This window comes from Hyaena hyaena, unplaced genomic scaffold (genome assembly GCF_003009895.1).
Source record: "Hyaena hyaena isolate Hyena2069 unplaced genomic scaffold, ASM300989v1 scaffold_653, whole genome shotgun sequence".
Taxonomy (NCBI): domain Eukaryota; kingdom Metazoa; phylum Chordata; class Mammalia; order Carnivora; family Hyaenidae; genus Hyaena; species Hyaena hyaena.
The window spans coordinates 1,000,272-1,022,446 of record NW_024081287.1 but is presented as its reverse complement, the minus strand read 5'-3'; the positions used below and the strand labels follow the sequence as shown (position 1 = coordinate 1,022,446).

The 22,175-nt window shown below is 40.8% G+C and overlaps 1 protein-coding gene across 4 annotated transcripts in view; it reads right to left on the bottom strand.

The window, feature by feature from the left end:
- Window positions 1-22,175, bottom strand: part of PCGF5 (polycomb group ring finger 5) — a 122,724-nt gene that overhangs the window by 52,347 nt on the left and 48,202 nt on the right. For 2 of the 4 annotated variants that reach the window (XM_039216737.1, XM_039216741.1), the window contains exons 1-3: window positions 19,681-19,843; window positions 17,339-17,632; window positions 179-275 (exon numbers count right to left, since the gene is read on the bottom strand). In XM_039216737.1, coding sequence (XP_039072668.1) covers window positions 179-275; window positions 17,339-17,450 — 209 coding nt within the window. In that variant the 5' untranslated portion in view covers window positions 17,451-17,632; window positions 19,681-19,843. Of the gene's footprint in view, window positions 1-178; window positions 276-17,338; window positions 17,633-18,359; window positions 18,379-19,680; window positions 19,844-22,175 lie in introns of those variants that run through there. The other 2 variants (XM_039216740.1, XM_039216738.1) reach the window with 2 other exon arrangements.

Below are 22,175 nucleotides of genomic sequence, written 5' to 3'. Positions count from 1 at the left end.
GTATTAAATATACACAGCCTTATTTTTAAATTCCTCTTAATAAAGCTAATAATAAAATAGATAAAAAATTCATAAAACCTATAACTGAGTCAAGGTGTCAACAAATATGATGCACAATAAAACATATTAAGAGTTTATATAATTCGAGTTAGACAAGCTACAAAATACATTAACTTACCTCAGCATTTCTAACGGATTTGTCTCATGCACTTGGTTGCCACACCTTGGACAATCATTGCTGTCTTCAAAGTGCTGGACAATACAAGTCTTACAGACTAAGAAGGAAGAAGATGTTAAGTTAAAACATATCATTTGAACTTAAAATAAATGTAATTAGAAACAGTCCTTTAAAATTGCCTAAAGAATACTATTCTTTAACCAAATTTTATAAAACCTTAAAAAAATTTTAACAGTGTAAAAACCTAACTGAAATGAAGCTTACAGTCAACAAAAGAAAAAATACTACTACTTTGCTGATTGTTTTTCTTAACTATGTTCACAAACCAGATAGTTTATTCATATTACTACGAGAAAGCTGGTGCATCTACATAACAGTTCTTCTCATTTAAGGAAGGAAAAAAGTATGAACTACTAGTTCTGCACTTCTTTTGAATGCAACATAAATAGTTCTTAATAAAACTTGAGAGTTCTCAACACAGCTAGATTACTCTTTCTTGGCAGGGCACTCCCGGGACAGGTGGGGAGTTACAAGGAACTGCTGGCCTTGGCAGAGCATGGCAGAGCAAGGTGCTCACAGGACCCCAACTCCACGGAGCACAAAGTATTGATGGTGGCATCAAGCTGGTACCAAGGCCAGAGAGGTAGAGTGGAAGAACTGAAAAACTGACAGGTATAAGTAATATTTTAAATAAAAGTTCTAAAAAAGACATCAGAAATATGACTTGTGGATTTTGGGCCACAAGTCCCTATTGCCTATCTTTCCTCTAACAGTACAAATTTTTCTGGCTATGAACCTCTCTCACCTTTTCCCTAAGTTTCTATTACCTACTATGTCAAATGTTTTACCCAAAAACCTTAAACATATACACAGCACCTAAACTATAAAAAATTTTGATCTAATTCCCTATCTCAATACCCCCTCCTCCATTTTATTACCCTGATTAATCTGAAGCTTTTACCTGGTATGGATCTGCTCCCCCAGCCCCCTTTTTCAATTCCACTACAAAATACTTCTTTCCCCCCTCCTCATGCCCCACACTATCTAAAAGAAGTAAAAAGTTTAAACAACTGATCAAAAGTAAACACTAGGATTCCTCCCACTGAGATTAGGTCTGAAAATTCAAGCATATCACATACTTCGGGCAACAATGGTCAAGGAAGAATTCTACTAGGTCTCTAATATTAAAGTCATTCGTACAAATACAGAATGATATCTTGGTATTTCCTTCCACTTATTCATTGATTCAACAGACACTGAATGCCACGTCTTATACTAGGAGATGGGGATGTGGGGGCAAACACAACCAAGTCCATATCTTTATGGGGCTTGTATTTTCTTTGGAAAGGCAAACAAAGAATTTTAGTAATAAGTGATATTTACAAAAAAAAAAAAGTAGCTAGAGTGCTAAGAGCTATCAGCTATTTTAAATAGAGTGGCCCGGGTACAGCTTCTTAAGAAGATGACATATGAGCAGATATGTTTTACTAGATAGCTACACCTGAATCCCATATTCCCTCTTTTTCCCAGCATACAGCTATTAGGATAATACCTCTTCACTAAAATTCTCCCCAAATGTGGATGAAAGACAGTATCAGAAAACCTTAAAAATAAAAGAGCTTAGATATGAATACTTCCTCTGTCTTCCAAATCCCTTGGCCCCAAGAAGGTTCTAAATGTCTTTTAAAAAGTCAATGTTTGGGAAGAAAGGACTTTCCTGGTAAGCTATATTAAAGTGGAGAGCAGAGAAGCTGAATTCTTTTCAAAGCTTACTGGTATTTGCTTTTTTCCCAGGGACACAAGATAAGTCTCTGAAAGTTGGGAAAGAAGCAAAAAAAGGAGAAAAGCAAAAAAAGATAAGAGGCAAGAATGAAGAGTATTACAAAGCCTGATCCTATCCTGAATCCCGGGTCCGACCCTGGAGCTCTCATCCTTGTGGTTCAAAAGGTTTATCACACTCAGAGAGTTCAGGAATTCCTGGCTGTCAACCAGGAATGTCACATTTCATTTCTACTGAATGAGTGCTGTTTTAGAGGGATGCAGAAAGCCCCATCAGGAGGTGAATTTATTTTTTCACACCAACATTTGAGATAAAGTACTTTATTCTACTTTTGAATATGAAGAAGAGGTTTCCACAGGCCAGGCTACCTGCCTACTCTGATGAATGGCAGCACAGAGACTTGAATCCAGGTTTTCTGATATGAAATCACAAATTTTATGTCAAATTTTTAAAGATTTTTTGACTTTACAGAGGAAAATGCCAGGTGTATCAGGTACTAGCCTAAAGGCTTCAACCCTATTAGGTAATATTATTAGTCCTCTTACAGCTAAAGAAATGGAGTAGAGCTTTAGTATAATTTGCCAAAAACCATGGAGTCAGTAAGTGTGAAAAATCAGGTTTGAGTCAAGAGCCCATTTGCTTAACTAATACATGCCTACATGATAAAATTTCTTCTGATTTTATTTCTATAAGCCTATAATATATAGAAAAAGAATGCCTTACCCTTAATTTTTAAACCTTAAAAATGTCTATCTATAGAATCAGATATCCTTTTGAGCTGAATATTTTGCACAAAATAGCCCCTTTAAGTAGCTTATTTATTCCTTAAAAAACTATAGAAAATACATTTCCTACATGCTTTTAAAAACTGTTGAATAAAGCACAACTTTACATGAATTAGAACCTGAGAAAATCCAGGCTAGGATTTAGTAAAACTGAAAAAAGTAAAAGGAGGATTTACTTTCCCTTAGATGCTTAAGAAATCCATCACTACAAAACTGACCTTTGATTCTTAGTTTATAATTTTGTTCATATTAGGTGGAAAATACATTTTAAAAATATCTTAAAGATTTTATACCAAACTTTCTAATTAATTGTTCAACTGCTATACTGGTTAACTCGGTCCAAGATGTTGCAAAAGTCCTGGCCTATGGTTAAGACTGTATATGGAGACCAACTGGAGTTTTCACGCTCACCAGCCCCTCTATGGACAGATGCTACCACCATAAGAAATACCTGGGTCAGAAAGGGAGTCAGGCTCACCAAAGATATCCCCAGGTAGAAAACACTTAAATAGCCACAAGTGCTAACATTTACTGAGCCTAACCAAATATCAGGCTCTGGGCTCAAGGCTTTGTATGGATTACAGATGGACTTGGACCAGCCCCTTGGGCAAATGAGAACTGTAGCACAGGAGAGCCTGAGCAGGCTGTCCACAGCTGCTCAGGAGTGGAGCAGAGACGACATCCATCCTCACGCTGTACGGCTCCAGCCCTAAACTCCAAGCTTTTGCCTGAAGCTTACTAAGCAAAATCTTTCCTTTCACCACTATTGGAAGTAGGTTGTTGTACAAATAGAGTAAGAGTCATCGTATCATCTACAGCAGTGGTTCGCAGGGTGTTTGGGTGGCTCAGTCAGTTAAATGTCAGACTCTTGATTTCAGCTCAGGGCATGTTCTCACAGTTCGCGGGCTGGAGCCCCCACTGGGCTCTGCACTGACAGTGCAGAGCCTGCTTGGGATTCTGTCTGCACCCCGCCCCCCCGCCCCCGCCGCTTGTGCACACTGTGCTCTCTCTCAAATAAACATTAAAAAAAAATTTTTTTTTTTAAAGAGCAGTGGTTCTCTTTTTTCTGGCGTTTTTCTTGCATATGGGTGTGTGCATGTGTACTGTATATGTGTGTGTATATATATATATGTATATATATAAGAATATTAACCATAAATAATGAAATCTTGCCCTTTGCAACAATATGGATGGACCTACATGGTAAGTAAAATAAGTCAGAGAAAACCAATTCCACTTATACGTGGAATCTAAAAAGAAAAAAAGGCAACAAGTAAAACATAAATAGATTGATAGAGAACTAATAGTTGCTAGAGATGGGGGAGGGGGCACATGAAATATATGAAGGATATTAAGTGGTACGATCTTCCAGTTATAATTAAGACATGGGGTGTAATGTAGAACATAGGAAATACAGTCAATATTACTGTGTCAACTTTACATGGTGACAGATAGTAACTAGGCTTATTGTGGTGACCATTTTATGTCGGTAAATATAAAATCACTATGTTGTATGCCTGAAACTAATATAATATTGTATGTCAAATATTCTTCCATAAAAATTTTTTTTTTTGTTTTAAAGCAGTGGTTCTCAAATCACCACAATCACCAGTGAGATTCTTTTAAAAAACAGATTCATGGACCACATCCAAGGCCAATTAAACCTGAATCTCTATGAGATTAGCACCAGAGATTTTAACTTGCAAGCTCTCTCACTGAGGTAGCCAAAACAGATCTAGGAAATCCTGATCAAGGATTCATTCAGAAGTCACTTTATCATTCACCATAAGGAAATCACAGTCACAGGACAAAACATAATCAAAAGAATATGGGCTTAATGCACTCTCTCCATAATGCAGATCTACATGAGAACCAGGGAGTATAGCACAGTTGTTCTAGATAAAAATGATCTTGTAGCAGACTGCCTGGAGCTGAGTCCCAGTTCTCTCAATAGGCAAATTACTTACTTTGTGCTTTTCTGTATGAGGAAGATATTAAAGGTTCCTATCTCATGGGGTTCTTGTGAAGATTAAATGAGATAATATATGCAAAGGATGGAAATGAGCGTCAGAGAGCTTGTAAATAGTACATGTGAGCTACCACTATATATTGATCACTGGATGATCATAAAATGAGGAGGAGGAGAATCAGAGTAACTGAATATTGAATGGCATCTGTTCAACAGATGATCTTGCTAACGAAACTTGAAATGTCTGTCATGTATTGGGATCAATCCTCTGCAGCCATGTCCACCCTCGTGATAGTCTTGCAATTCAAGTATGATTATTTATGACCCACTCCTCCACCTGAATGGGAACTGCCTATCTCTGCATTTTCTGGGGTGGAGGGTCCAAGATTTACCAACTTTTCTCCATTATACATTCCTTCCTTAACTTTATATATTTAACATAATTCCAGCACAGCCCCACTCGCCGAGGCCTTACCTTGTTCTGTGTCTTCCCAATCACTTTGCTGCACATACCTGCTCTGAAGCACTATCATCTATTGACTTCACAGTTTATTCAAGGGCTATCTATTTTACTTTGTTTTCAAATTCTTAAGGGAGAGAGTTCTTCACAACAGGTACAAGGACCATTTGTTGTTGCTATCTTAGATATATGGTCCACCCACATCTCTGATGTATCATAGAGAACTAACTTCCCAGCTCTGATGACACAAACTGATCTACACAAATTTCTCTTCTTGAGCACTAGGTCTGCTATCACTGATAACAATGTTCTTTTCTCTCGTGTCCTTGGTGTAGTCATTCATTAGTAATGCCGTTTATTGAACATGATCAAATGCTGACTTCCTCTGTTAAACTCATCTGAATGTGTTAGTTTTATATGTTAACATAGAAGCGTGTTTTTTTTAGTTTCCTTAAACACATCACAGTCTTTATGGGCCCTTCTTGATAGCACTCATTTGATACTTTTTGCCTTTGAAAAGTTTATCTATTATCTGCTAACAGTCTGTAAGTAAACCCTGGCCATCTGCAAAGAGAAGAGGCATCCATTTCCTGCTTTTGATACATACTCTTGAGTGTGAAACTAACAGTTTTAAAAGTTTTCCAGAATATCTGTCATTTGCTTCCATGAGATAGTATCTTCTGGTTTTACTTCCCTCAGGAGCTAATAAACATCTTTATTTCTCTTATGTTATACATATTTCTTTCAACAAGGGCCTACATGAGCTGTAATTTCACAGTGAACACCAAGGACAGCATTCCTTTCTTCTGAGTAGAATGCTTTATTACTATTGTTTGGCCAGGACAGAGGAACAGGTAGCAAACAGTGTTTTCTGAATAGGGTCAGAGTCTTGGGATTTAAGCACTACTGTAGGGGGAACTTAGACCAAGTAGGCCAGGAGACCAAAAGGTTCAGAAAGGCTAGAAAGGTTACTCCACTTCCACAGAAAGGTTTAAGGAGTCAAGCAGGACTCCAAAATTGGGGTAGAGTCTGGTAGCTTGGCCAGTGCAGCACCGCCCTTGTTCTTATCCATATAAGCTTTGTGATCAATCAACACAATGACTTCCTCACACATGCTCTTGAATAGCTCTGGCTCTTTCCTACTTCGGCTCTTCTGCCTCTCTTTTGTCCGGCATACTTGGCTCATTTAAATTATCATGTACGCACTAAATCCAACTCTCTACATACTCTGCTTCCACAGGATGACAGTGGAACACTGTGGGAGAAACACATGCACCATGCTGACTGGTCTCTCCCCTTATATTCATGACCATGAACATCAGTGGGTCTTGCATCTTCCAGGCAGGTGCACTCAATGCCCCAAGGCCATTACGCTCTTTGCTAACACTTCATACCTTCTCCTCTTCTTAAATACCCAACATTTCTTCCTCCATCCTCACTAACCACGGATACCTCACTTCCTTTTTACTGAAAGGAAAAGGGAAAAAACAAACAACTGAAACAAAGAGTTCATTCCACATCTATTTACTTACTAGCATCTTTGTGTTCTTGCCTGGTTCCAAAATGTTCACATGCCTAACGCCAATCTCTGCCTGTGGACTAGACTCTCTACCAATGACCCAAGAACATTGCTCCAGTGTGTCTCCCTTTTCACCTACATTAATCCTCGCTAAGATTCCCATCAACATGCAAACATATTATTTCTCCACCTTTAAAAAAAAAAACCTCACAAACTTCTGTGGACTCTACTTCCCTCTCTTCCCAATGTTTTCACCTCTTTTTTTTTTTTTTTAATATTTTTATTTATTTCTAGGAGAGAGAGAGACAGCGTGAGCAGGGGAGGGTCAGAAAGAGAGGGAGATACAGACTCTGAAACAGGCTCCAGGCTCTGAGCTGGCAGTCCGCACAGAGCCCAATGCAGGCCTCGAACCCACGAACCGCGAGATCATGACCCAAGCGAAAGTCGGACGCTTAACTGACTAAGCCACCCAGGCGCCCCAGTTTTTACCTCTTCTTTACCTTCATGAAGCTTACTTACATAATCATGGTAGAGTTAACTGAAGCCAGGGAATTAAGAAATTTCCATCCTTTCACAACTATCCAGACTTTCACTCCTGACCGCTCCATTGAAACTGCTTGACGAGATGATGTGTCACCTCCAGGCAGCTAAACCTTGAGGTTTTAACTCAGACCTATCTACCTCACCCCTGCTGACTCACCTGACTCCCCATCGAGGTGATGTGCAGTGTTCCTCCCACCTCAGGACCTTTCTTCTCCCCAGCATCCCCAGGGCAGCCCTTGCTCTTCTCTATCTACATTCACTCCCTCGGTGCTTCCACTGGTTACATACAATCCATATGCTGATAATCTCTGGACTCCTATGTCCACCTTCCAACTAGGTATCTCTGGACATCTCAGAGCTTACATTCAACTTCCAGAAACTTCAGTTTTTCCTACACGCTTTAATGACATCTTTATCCTTCAAGTTTCTCAGGCCCCAAATCTTGAACCTATCCTTGATTTCTTTTTCTTGTACGACCCACCTACAGTTCATTAGCAAATCTGGCTCTACCTTCCAATATAAGCAGAATCCGACCACTTGCACCACCACCACCCCGCTGGTGCAACCATCACTACCTTTTGCCTTGTTTATTCGCAATCATTCCTAACAGGTCCATTTTCAATAGTAGTGTGAGTAATGCTTTTAAACGTAAGTTAGATCATGTCATTCCTCTACTCAAAACTGAGCCTGAAATGGGTCTTTGCTTTTCTCAGAGTAAAAGCCAAACTTCTTAAAGTGGCCCCACAAGAACTGTGCACTATGCCTGTGGCCCACATCCACCCCATTACCTTTCCCAACTTTCCTTTATCCACTGCCATGTGGCCACACTGGCCTCCTGACCTTTTCTCAACATGACAGGCACACGCCTATCTTAAAGCCTTTGCTTTTGCTATTGTTATACCTGAAATATTCTCTCTTCAGATATGTGATTGGCTAATTCCTTCACCTCCTTGTCTATTCAAATGTCATTTTTTAAAATTTATTTTTTATTTTTTTAAACACTTAAAAAAATTTTTTTAACATTTATTTATTTTTGAGACAGAGACAGAGCACGAGCTGGGGAGGAGCAGAGAGAGAGAGAGGGAGACACAGAATCTGAAACAGGCTCCAGGCTCTGAGCTGTCAGCACAGAGCCCGATGCGGGGCTCAAACCCACAGACTGTGAGATCATGACCTGAGCCAAAGTCGGACGCTTAACCGACTGAGCCACCCAGGCGCCCCTAAACATTTTTTTTGAGAGAGAGAGAGGCAGAGAGAGGAGACACAGAATCTGAAGCAGTCTAGGCTCTGAGCTGTCAGTACAGAGCAGATGCGGGGCTCAAACTCACGAACTATGAGATCATGACCTGAGCCGAAGTCAGATGCCTAACCAACGAGCCACCCTGGCACCCCTAAATATCTAAATGTCACTTTCTTAATGATGTCTTCCCTGAACACAGGCTTATTTTATTTTTTGAGAGAGACAAGAGACAGGCAGGCAGAGAGAGAATCCGAAGTAGGCTCCACACTCAGAGTGGAGCCCAACATGGATGGGGCTTGATCTCACAACTGTGAGATCATGACCTGAGCCTAAATCAAGAGTCAGATGCTTAACCAACTGAGTCACCCAGGTGCCCCCAGGCTTATTTTAAATTGTAACATGTGAATATTTGCCCTATTCACTTTACCCAGTTTGATTTTCCTTTTTTCTATAGCATTTACCACCTCCTACAACTATACATTATGATTTACCTATTGCCTACTATGCTGCCTGATGTGTTCCAGGTGCTCAGGATAGTATCTGGAGGAGGAGGTGCTCGTAAATATTTGTGAAGTAAAGGAGGACATGAGAGTTAGGAATAATAAAGGGAGGCAGGATTTTAGGGCCTATAATGTCCTACTGAAGTCAAGTTAGAAATCAGCCTACATTTTCAACCAAAGCAAGGGAAGAGATTCTCAGTTTACTAGTAACTTTTTTTTGACAAAAAGAGTTAATTCAACACAAATTAAAGTCTTTTTTAGTTTTCTAAAATACAATGATCATTTTCTGTTAATTGAGTAAAGAAATGTTGGTGGCTAAGCATTTGAGAGAACAAAGCTTTGTCCATTGGTTTTTAAATTTTTGATACAGTATAGTAGCCTGATAAAAACAAGTACATTATCGGGGTGCCCGGATTGCTTAGTCAATTAAGCATCTAACTTCAGTTCAGGTCATGATCTTATGGTTTGGGGATTCGAGCCCAGTTCAGAGCCTGGAGCCTACTCTGGATACTGTGTCTCCCTCTCTCTCTGCCCCTCCCCTCCATCTCCCTCCCCAGCTCTCAAAAATAAATAAACTTAAAAAAAAACAGCAAACCATGAGAGACCATGAATGCTGAGAACTGAGGGCTGATGGGGGTGATGGGCATAAGGGAGGGCACTTGTTGGGATGAGCACTGGTTGTTATATGTAAACCAACTTGACAATAAACTATTTAAAAAAACAGTATATTATGAAAAAATTAGTAATTACGAAGTCTTCAAAGTAGCCAAACAGAAATTATCTTCTGCCTTTCTACAAGTTTGGACCATACTTACTCATAATAATTACATTCAACCATTATGCTCAACTCTTAATATACCTGTACACTAACCATGATTTCTAACTTTGAATAATTACTTATTTTTGGGTACACATTTTTTCTCAATCTGTCACTGGTATCAGTTACAAACAATTATGACCTAGATATAATTTATTCTCAGAAGGCCATATAAGACAATTTCATTTTTTAAATGTATTATCCCTAGTTTTGTCTTTTAGTGTCAATAGTCTTCAGTGTCAGTTGATGCTTTGCCCAACTGTTTAAACATTCTTTATTATTTCATGCACAGTTTCAAAAGCTAAAAGAACCATAAATTTAATGATTTTTTCTTTAGCATTATTACTATTAAGATAACACCTAGATTAAGACCCATGATTACTTAAAAAGAATCATCAAAATGAACACTATAATCACTTTCATGAATGAATGCCTAGTTTCTGCCAAAACATTGTTTGAAACATGTAACATCAGTATATTATTGACCTCATTTCTAGTACAATACTGAAACATTGTATTTGCAACTTGCTGAGACTTTAAATATAATTCCTAAATAGGCCTTTGATTTTTATTCTAAGAAAAAGTCTTGCCCCCCAAAACTGAAATTTATAAAGAATACATTATTGGAGAGTTCAATTTATACATTTTCTTCATTATAGTGGGTATTTACTGCAAATTAATAAATTCAGATCACGATTGGGAACATAATGACATAATGATAATATACTGTTATGCAAACATAGCTGGGAGAGCTGTGCATGTACACTCATATGCGTGTGTGCTCTCACGTGCTCGCTCTCTCTCTCTATATGTATATGTGTATATATTTAAATTCACCTCTTTGCTTAAAGAAGTTTCAGAAAACAAAGCAAAGCAGAAAGAAGAAAAAAATAAAATTAGGAAGAAGTCCTAATTTATTCTGAAGATATGCCGGAGTCAGATGTCCTGGATCCGAACCCAGCTCCAGCATTTACCAGCTTTGTTACTTAACCTTTCTGAGTCCTATTTCTGTGAAGAACACTGGAATAAAATCTGAAATACTCTCCCCTCAACCTTCTCACAGCTTGCTCTTTCCTATTATTTTGGTCTCTGCTCAAATGGTAAGTCCCAAGAAAGATCTTTCTCTGTTTTATTTTTTCTCATAGCAGTTGTTATACATAGAATCTGAAATTATCCTGTTTACTTGCTTATTGTCTGTCTCTCCTATTAGAACAGAAGTTCCAGAAGGGTGCAGACCAGGCCTGTCTTGTTTATTGCTGTGTTTCCACTGGCTAGAATAATGACTGGCACAAGGCAGGTGCTAATAAACATCTGCTGAATGATTAAATAATACCACCTAACTAGAGGGGTTCTTGGGAAGCTTAAATAAGATAATATGTAAAGCTCATGACCCTAAATACAACAAACACTCAATAAATAACAGCTATTAGTTTAATCTTTTATTAGCATTTATCTTAATTATGGTGTGATTTAATTGCAGTATGATTATAGACTGCCTAGTTCAAGTATGCTAGTATTATAAAAGTCTGGTCACGAGCTGTGCGTTTCAAACTAGTACATCACAGAATCACCTGAAGAGCTTGTTATTACACATATTTCTGGCCTTGTCTCCAGAGATTTTGATTCAGCAGGTCTATGGCAAGGCCCAAGAATTTGCACTTTTAACAAGTTCCCAGGTGATGCTGCTGCTGGTGGATGCTGCCCGTCTGGAGACCAGCACTTTGAATAGCAAGTGGATGTGGCCTAAGAGTTTTAAACATGGAGTATGACCATATCAAGAAATCTCTGTACCTTACTTATATATTTATGATTCTTGTTCAAAAACAATAAATGGTTGGTTGTACTTAAATTTTACCATCTTCTGATTGGGTTGGTCCTTCATTTTTACTTATTACCACATATAATCACCAAGTCCCTTAACTGTCACATCAACTATACTTAATTATCAATTAACTCTTCTTCTTTGCATAAGTTAAAAACTAATTACAACTATACGTTTCCAAAGAATTTGTTCTCAGTGAAGGGATTACTGCCACAATCTCTGAAAAGGCACAAAGAAGCAAGCGTTCCTTTCCTGTACCGCAGATTTCTATGTCTATAACCTTCTTTTTCTCCTGGGGAAAGAATCATCAAATTCTTAAGGGGGCCGCTAACCACAAAAGAATTAAGAACCAATGCACTGTATTCTTCACATTTTAGCTGCTGAAACAAAGTTCTTTTGTTCTTAGTTTAAGTGAAAAGTCTTTCATTTTAAGTCAACAACCTATACAACCACAAGCAAATACACTCTAAGCAACCTCAAAAAGTTTCTGAGGATCCTGGTGCAAGAGACAGAACATCCTTTAATCTAGAACCACCAATCTCTGCTCCCCAACCCAGCTCTCTCCCTAAGACCTACGAGGCTTCCCCCTAAATTGAAGAAGACAGTTTTTCAAAATATGTAATTCCTTTTTTTTTTTTAATTTTTAATGTTTTTATTTATTTCTAGGAGAGAGAGAGAGAGGGAGAGACAGCGTGAGCAGGGGAGGGTCAGAGAGAGAGGGAGTCACAGACTCTGAAACAGGCTCCAGGCTCTGAGCTGGCAGTCAGCACAGAGCCCGACGCGGGGCTCGAACCCACGATCCGTGAGATGATGACCTAAGCGAAAGTCGGACGCTTAACCGGCTAAGCCACCCAGGCGCCCCTCAAAATATGTAATTCCTAATTGACATTGCCTACATGCCTTTCAGGCTACCTGTTACTGCACATGAATCTTTGAAAGGAAAAACACAATAACCAACAAATTGGCCATTTATTCATTTATTAAGCACCTAAGTACCAGGCACCAAGGATACATGTAACCCAAATCTACCTATGGTAGCAAGTCAGTGGCCTATCTTGGAGGAGAGGAGTTTCAAAGGATGTGCCACCGGTAACTGGGCTGACAGACGAAGTGCATTCGAAAGCAGAGCACATGGCTGAACCAAGTATGTGCATGTATGTACAGTAGGCAGTGAGGGGGTAAGATGTGGACACAGCTAAGAAGTTTTAATTTATCCTGAGGGCACCAGCATGTCTCTAAGAAATTCTGGGTTGGCTGATGAGTGAGAGATGAAGACAGTAAACTGTTTAAATGATCATGCTTTGACACAGTTTAGAAGTGGGGCAGAGACTTCGGGGAGAAGTAATGAGGGCCTGAACAGAACAGTCATAGAGGGGTAGAAGTGAAGGGACAGATTTGAGAGAGATTAAAGACAGAGACCTGACAGGACTTGGTCCCCATTTTGTTAGGGAGGGTAGAGTCAAGTGTGTAGCTTATTTCCTGCTAGGATGACTGAGGACCAGTATCCCATTCATTCAGTTTTAGACATGCTAAGCTCCAGATGGCTTCAAGACATCCAGGCGGACACCAGGAAGATTCTGAAGCTCTGAAGAAAGGTTTATGCCAGAAAAAAAGACTGGGAGACACCAGCACATGCAGCTGAAGTTCCAGAGTAGATGAGCTCACACGGAAAAGAAAAAGATCCAAATACACATGTAGAAATTTTTCCTTGGCTTATGAGAAATTTGCTTGATAGAGTTTAAGTTCTAAATTGATCTTTTTTACCACTCTACTGGCTAGCAAGGTGACTGACAACTAATTATTTTAAGTAATTCAATAATTATTTGGAGGGACATGTTTATTTCCTTAGGTTTCAGGCTATTCAAATTATCTCGTAGAACTGAAACCATAGTTAATGTGGATTTAGCTCATCTAGCATGAAGTGGCCATTCAAAGCTAAAACTCATCTGTGTTTTAATTTCTACCTAATTTAAAAAAATTTATCTTTTTATCAAGTGCCCTTGGCCTTGGTGTTAATAAGTGAGGTGAGGTACAAACCTACTTAAAAATGGGGGCGTTTGTAAGCTTTTTTTTTTTGTCCACTGCTTGCCCAGAGCCTGGGACACAGTCTGCCCTCGTTGCTGCCTCTCCCATCCTTCTAAATGGCTTGCCCCTTTCTCTTCCTTCCACACGGCTGGAGTGCTAACAAAATCGAGGGCTGCTACAGTCAATCATCATGCTTGTTCTGTTGGCCCTTCTTTCTTTATCAATAGGGAAGCCAGGCAGTGTTAGCTACAGAATTTAATAGGAGAATGGGAGAGCATCAACCTATCTGATCTGAGGAGGATCAGAGAGAAAGAGGTAAAATGTGTTTGCAGAGTATTTTGAAGGAAGAATAAAGTAACTTCATGTATCCATAGGAAAGTGGGGAGAACCACGCATGCTCCCTACCTCCCACCCCACTGCATCTCACCACAGCCAGGCCCAAGCTGACTCACATCCCTGCCTGAGAAGGCCAGGGGCTTATGGGTTTAGGAATTTCAAAAAACACTCTAATTTCTTATCCTGCATGCCATTCTGCTGCAATATCCCAACATATACCTGCTATTATATCATTCTGTTGTATTAGTTTCATTGCACTTATCAGCATCCAAATTTCATGTATTTCTTAACTTGATTACTCTGTCCTTCTTCATTTGACCAGAAAGTCCAGAAGGGCGGACTCCATGTCTGGTTTTGCTCATCAATAATAAAGCTCCATTTATATATTTCAAGTTTCAAAATTCAAATAAGACCAAAATCTTATATTATGAATTTTCATAATAAGAACTACTTTGTACCCATTCTTTACTTAAAGAATCACAAAATCATAGTCTTTGCACAGAGCTATTTTATTTTTTTCTTTTATAGTTTATTGTCAAGTTGGTTTCCATATAACACCAACTGCAGAGCTATTTTAATAAGACATTCACATTCTTTCTATATGCCTAGGTCAAGATAAAAAATATTATGATATACTGCAGTGGCACTTAACATTTCTCACTTTCCTCCTGTCCCATTTGGCCACCTTCCTTTTATATTTTGTACTATCTCAAATGACAGCATCATTATATCTGACCCATATTATACATCAGAAAACTGGATAAGATCAAAGACCCAACCAATGACTGAGAAATACTGCCTTGCAGTACTGTTTATTTTATCATTACAAATAAGATACTTTGCAAATGGGATAGTTTTTGCCTACAAGCTCCAATATAAATACAAGCAAAATAATACCCAGAAATCCAAGGACTAGAAAGTGAATAAAGATGAGCGCTACAGGGTCCTCTGCTCCCCAGAGACACTGGGTTGAGTATCTGACTCCATCATTTACTCTACTATTTGGTATTCTCTGCTGATGTTAAGGCCACATTTATGACTTATTTACCACTGTCTTTTAATCCCACTTCTGCCATGTACATTGTCTTCTCAGCAAAGGGGCTTGATGATGGCCAAGGAGTTTTTCAGGCCAGAATGACGTGTGCAGTTAAAACTATCACTTACCCCTTTAGACTTCAAACTGCTATTGCAAACATAAACATAGCCCTTGCTTATAACATAACTGTTTATACTTCTGGAATCTTTTGTTTTTCATCCAAAAAAGTGGCATTTAAAACTAAGATTTCATTATGTCCCAGAGAAAATTTTCTTCCATAAAAACAGATATAAAATCTGCATTAGAAAGGCAGAAATTGGAGAATTTGTGCTTTCTTCTTAACTTCCAGATTTGGCAGTTTTTGCTGGAGAAATCCAAGTATGAAAATAATGCACAAATGTTGGAAGAAGCAAAACAAAACAGACCGTGGACCACATCCAGGTACCAAGCTTGGTGTAGCGGGAGACATGTTAGTAGAAGATAAAGTCCTTGCCCTAGAGCAGGCACATCCTATTGGCTCTTCCTCCAAAACACGTCCACAATCCACTCTTCCCCACCTCCATCACACACCTTATTACCCGGATGAAGGTCCTATAATCTTTCAGCTGACATGCACTGATAGCCTGCTGACTGCTGTTCCATACACCTGCGAAGGGCATTACCACCTCGAGGCCTTATACTTGCTTTTCCCTCCATTTTAGAATGCTCTTCCCATATATACACAGAGCTCAACTCCTTCAGGTTTGTGTTCAAATGTTATTGTATCAAAGAGGCCAACCCTGACACTGTATGTAAAATAACCCTGTCTCTCCTATCTAGAATCCTTCTTTACCCCTCTTCATAGCATTTATCATTATCTTACATGGCACATATTACTCGTTTCAGCTACTAGAATGTAAGCTTCTTGAGAGCACAGATGTTTGACTATCCTGTTCACTGCTATATCCTTTGTGTCCAGAATAGATGATGCCTGGCTCACAGTAGGTATTCAAAAAATACTTGTTTGATGACATTTAACTGGTAATTGCTCAAGTTAAGTAATGATACAGAGCAGCATCAAATTAATATTTCAAAACAGTTCATAGTTAATTGTTAATTGAACAGTACAGGCCAGTAATACCCAAAGGTAATATATATAACCATCACTTGGAGAGGTTTTCCAAAATACACACACACAGACCTCACCACAACTGATTCCACCAGGTGGAATTCTGAGCGTATGTATCTTAAACAGCTTCACAGGATGATTTAATTTTGTCTTTATTGTGGCATACTATATATTACATAAAACTTGCCATTTTAACCACTTCCAGGTGATTCTCTATTTTGTACCTATCTAAAACTCCTGGTGTAGTATTATGTCAGTTCAGTAGCCAGAGAAGAGGTGAAAGGGAGATCTTAGAGCATGAGCTTTGCGGCTGAATACAGGTTCACCACTCATTAGCTGGGAGACTGGGCAAGTTACTTAACTCAAGGTTTCCACACCCACAAAATGAAGATGATCTCTATACTCTGTCTTTCCCAATATCCACTCCAGACTGTTTCAAGGTGACAGTAAAGCTAAAATGAAATCGAGTATATAAAATAGCTACTTGGCGCACATAATAGGCATTAAACTAGAACTTACTAGAATTACTTTTGCTGAAATAGGAAAACAAATTTCATACAGAATCAGAAAAAAAGTATGTGGAATCCTGGCATAACAATGAAATTTCTACTGACAGGCCAGGTGAGAGAGAAACGACAGGAGTTCCATAGACATGACCACATTAGAAAAGAGATTTTCAAACTTGATCATGCTTTGAAATCACCTAGAGGGCTTATTTAACACAGACTGCTGGGCCCACTCCCAGACCTTCTGATTCAGTAATTCTGGAGTGGGGCCTGTTAATGTGCATTTCTCACAAGTTCCCAAGAGATGTAGAGGCTTTCTGTATGTCAACCATACCTCAATTAAGTCTAAAAAAGCCAATGAATTAAAGCAAGCATACTCAAACAAAACCTGTGAGATTAATCCCTGCAATATAATCTTTTAATCAAAAAGCTAAAATAGTTCACTTTTGAAAAAGCTATACCCAATAATACATTTATGGCTTTTAGAACAGTAAAATTAAAGAAAAGTCAACTATTACATGATAACACAAGAAAAATTTCATGCCACTGGTATCCTAACGACAAATTCAATCCTGAAAATAAATTCAAAGTTAATTCTTGGAATATTCATTGTGTTGAAAGTTAAAATCTAGATAAAAACAAAATGTGGTAGTTTTAAAAGAACAAGTGTAGCCCATGACTTCTGATGGGTAAATGACAGAAAAGAATACTCACAGGTGTGGAGGCATTCTGTCACTGTAGTTGGCTTGATCAGGTACCCTTTACAGATGTAGCAGGTGATGTAAGGATTGAAATCTTTCACCAAGTGTTTCCTTTGGGTAGCCATTCGTGGTTAGCTAGGACTGGTTTTAGTAGTTCAGGCAAAGAGGGGTAGTAAGTGGATGAAGTCCAATCCCAGGAGCTGGCGTGGAGTTCCCAACTGGATGTCCTGAGGCATGAGAACTAACATCCAGATTCACCATGGGATCGCTGGTCATCACTCCTTTTGGTGGCTCTGTTTTCCCATATCTGTTTCCACAGTAATTTTAAAAAGATAAGAAAAAAGTGTCAAACTCCTCATACTGCATCAGTAACATATTAGTAGCGACTGTTACATGCTCCAAATTGGGTGAACAGGCGAAGAGAAGAACACTTCTCTCACTGTCCCATTCATTTGTAAACCTGCTAGGATTTCATTCAGGGGGATAAAGACAAATTCATCCCATCCTGGAGCCTCAACTATCAAGTCTATACAATGACATCCAAAGCGATTAACTCCAGTTTCTTCAGTAATGCATTTTAACTATCTGCTTGACTGCTCTATTAGGAGTCCTTCCCAATACAAGTTAAAAGATTCAAAACTGAAGTCATTATCCTTCCTATCAAAATGCTTCCTATTTCCATTTTGTACCCTGCATCCAGTCACTGAAATCCGGCTGATGTCCTTTTCCATTCCATCCATAGTCACCCTACTTGAATATTACCTCTCCACCTGCAGTCCATCTTATATTCTACCAGATTTATTTTATTCTATAGCACTTGGGTCCTCTTTTCAAAGACTGTCAGCGTTTCCTCTTTACGAACAGAAAGACATTTAAATTCCTTAGCTTTCCATAGAAGACCTTCCACAGGCTGACCTTAGCATACCCTTCAATAGTTTTCTTCAGGCAAAGTGAAAGGAACATTCTCTCACAGTCCAATCTACAGGCCCTATGTACCCTCTGTCCAATAGCCCTTCCTCTCCTCTAAGTCCTACCTGTATCCTTGGAAACCCTTCTCCAAAGTTATCCTCTGTGTACTCTCTTTTTGAGTTTAACCCTTACTACTCTCCTATTACGTCTTTCTTTTAATTTAATCTATAGTTCCATTCATTCTTTATCTTCTCTACTAGACTACAAATCATTTGATAGGAACTGGTCATATTCAGTAAATGTATAACCTGGGCAATGTTATTATCCTCTCTAAATCTCAGTTTTTTAAACTATAAATGAAGAGTGCCAGCGCCCTAGAGTGCTGAGGATTAAATTAAGACCATAGACATAAAGCTAGCACACAATAAAAAGTGAACATCAGTAACTTTTCCCCCCAGAAATGCTTAGCACAGTTGGCTGGTCCGTGAAGTTGCTGAAGAATAAAGTTCTAAAGGCTTCATATAAACAAATGTGTTCTCTGAGAAAGCACAGCATGAAGGAAGGTAGTGATTTCCTAAATTAATCCTATAAACAGGAACTTTTCTCCTATCTTAGCGGTTAACTCACAGGTAAGAATAAAGCAAAGAGAGAGGTAAAAGGCATCACTCCACTGACACATCGCCATTAAGAATGTACACGATATAGGTTCTGCGTGCTGTCACCCTACCCGCTCAGGAAAACTGTGTAGAGGGCGTAACACAAAGGGAGCATAAGTAACAGCCGGGGTGTGGGGGGGCGGGCTGGGTTCTGGTCCTCGGCCCTTTATGACCTTCTGCAAGGCATTTAATACCCGTGCCTGGGTTTCGGATTCTCTTGTACACACTGGGACTAACTGCCCTGCCTTTTCCACAGGTTTGCCAGGAAGCTCCGAAGTTAAGAGAAAGTCCTCTGAAGGAGGAAATGCACTGTCCCGACCTCATACCACCCGAGCCACAGAGTCCTGTCACCCAGACGGTTAAAGGAAGCAAGTATCTGCAGTGACGCGGAGGAAGGGAACTTTTCCGCGTCCTCCGGAGGGATCCGGCGGCACGGCCCGGGGCGGTCCAAGCACAAGTGAGCCCCGCCCGGCCGGCAGGTGCGCGGGCCCGGAGGACGCGCCGCTCGGGCCGGGCCGGGGCTGCGCCGGGGAAGACGCGCCGCCTCTCCCGGGGCCGAGCGCCCGCAGCCCGCCGCCCTCTCCGCGCCCCAGGCCAGGACGCGGCTCCGAAGCCCCCAGACCCCGGCCGGACACCCCCGCGCCCGGCTGCGAGAGACTCTCCCGGCTCCAGCGAGGCCGGCCGCGGCAGGTGCCTGGAGGTGCCGCTCCCGCCCCGGGCGCAAACTTGGGCAGGGAGCGCGGGGGCGGCCGGAGCCCCTCGGCCGCTCTCAAGCCCGCCCGGTACCTACCCCGCGGCCGCCGCCGCCACCGCCGCCGCTCCTCGCCCGCCAGCGCGCCGGCCTCAGAGGGAAGGAAAGTGAAAGAGAAACAGCGCCCGCCGCGGCCTGGCCGGTCCCCGCGCCCCGTCCGCCCTCCCCCTGCAGGCGGGAGCGCGCCGGCTCCGCGGGGCCACTCGGCTCGGGCCCGATAGGGCGCGGCGGGCCTCGGGGCCCAGAGCCGGTGCCGCCTCCAAGGGCAACTCCACCCCCTTCCAACCGCCGGCGCCGCCAGCCGGCCACGCCCCCGGCCACGCCTCCGGCGCCACGCCCGCAGGCCACGCCCGCCCGCCCGCGCTCCTCGCAGGTGCTGCGGCCTGCCGCCTTGGCTTCAGTGCGGCTCGTAGTAGCCTTGGCCAAATTTCATCTCGGTTCTTCTTCTCGCCTCCCCTCCCGGTTGTTTTCATCATAACAATGTCTGGTACATTTTCCCTGGTGGGTTTAAAAGCAACGGTCAGTGCTCATAATGAGTCACCCTGCGAAACTGTCTACTCAGCTGCGTCTTCCCCAAGCCAGTCCCACCTGCGCAGCAGCGGGGACGAAGACATTCCTTGATTTACACCTTATGTAAAAATCACTAACGAACTTGCTACTGTGGGGTGGGGATCGTGGACAACTGTGAGCAAGGAGGAGCGCCGTGGAGGCGGGGGGTATTAGTAGAAAGGTAAAGAGTTACTACTATTTGCAAGGTTCAAAACAAACAAAAACCCCAGTTCTCTTTGTAGTGGTTTTGAGATCTACAAGAGACCACTTATTGCAAAAAAATGTATTCAAAAGCATGCATTAAAGGATTCCTTAAAGTCATTCAATCCTATTCTACTGCATTCCAAAAACTTAAAATTTCTTCTACAACCACTATTTTGCTAAACATTAAATTAGGCCTGGTTCTTTGCTTCTTAGAAGACTGCAACCCAGTAATCCTAGGGTGGTAGGCAAATCCGTGTGGTCTCCACGCTTTAACTAAAAGTTAAAGCGAACATCCCAAAGGCAATCAGCAAAGGGTGGTTTCAATTTGTGTATGAGGGAAAGGTGTTGCAATTTCATCATCTTTGCTTCTGCAGAAGAAAGAGCAGTGAGGGCTAGGGAACTGACAGCGGGGGGGGGGGGGGGGGGGGGGGGGGGGGGGGGGGGGGGGGGATTAATACAAAGCATTTGTTTGATCTATTGACAAGAGTTACCTTCCTTAGTACCAGAGGAGATGGTTCTAGAGGCCAACAAACCTAACAACCACTGGTCCATCAACCATACAGGTGTTCAAAGATCTATTTCAAATGTGAATACACCAAAGAAGTAGACAGCTTTTAAAAATACCCAACTTATAGGGGCGCCTGGGTGGCTTAGTCGGTTGAGCATCCAACTTTTGCTTAGGTCATGATCTTGCGGTTCGTGGGTTCGAGCCCCGCGTCGGGCTCTGTGCTGACTGCCAGCTCGGAGCCTGGAGCCTGTTTCAGTCTGTGACTCCCTCTGTCTCTGACCCTCACCTGCTCACACTGTCTCTCTCTCTCCTAGAAATAAATAAAACATTTAAAAAAAATAAAAATAAAAATACCCAACTTATAATAAAATTTACGTAGAGTGGACATAACATTTAAAAAATAGCACTGTTAATATTACAGCAAGAGCAATACATTTTCTCAAACAGCTTTCAATGACCACATTCTTATCATCCTTACGAGAACCCTTTTGCAAAAGTATGCATGCCAATTTCCAAGCTAGGATCAACTTCAAAAGGTCACAGCAATCACAATGGGCAAAAAACCAAGTTTGGGCAAATGACTTTATAGCTGAAAGATTGCCTTCAAATCTTTCATCTTGGAGACAAAACAGATGAATGTGTGAAAAGTCATCCTATTTCAAGTGTACGTGAAACATGTAATGCAAGTTATTATTGTGTATTCTGTTGTGTATATACATATATAAATATATTTTTAAAAATCACACTTACTGAAGGTCTAGGGGGGCTTAAATGTGATTGGTGGTCAATAGTAAGTGGGGTTAATCAGCATTCCTTGAGGAAATGAGCTTGAGGATGGGTATTAGGAAGGATTCTATTAGCAATGGAAGAGGGCTGACAAACATGCTAGAGTAGTATCTGAAGATAGATGTAGAGGTGATTTTGCCATAATCAAAACTACAAATGGTGGACTTGGGGATAAGAGAGAGAATTACAACCTTGGTAAGGAAATCTGTGCCTTGTGTCCCCCGAGGTAGCATAAGATATAGTAAGTGCTCAGTGGTGCCTCCTCTTGCCTCTTTGGCAACCACCCACCTTTCCCATTCCAAGAAAAAAAAATGCACGCACAAAAAAAGAAAAGAAAAGAAAAGAAAAGAAAGGAAGGAAGGAAGGAAGGAAGGAAGGAAGAAAGGAAGGAAGGAAGGAAGGAAGGAAGGAAGGAAGGAAGAAAAAAAACCCTCAAACATTTGTCTGGTTAAAAAATTAATATCAAAAGAAATGGCAAGAGGGAATG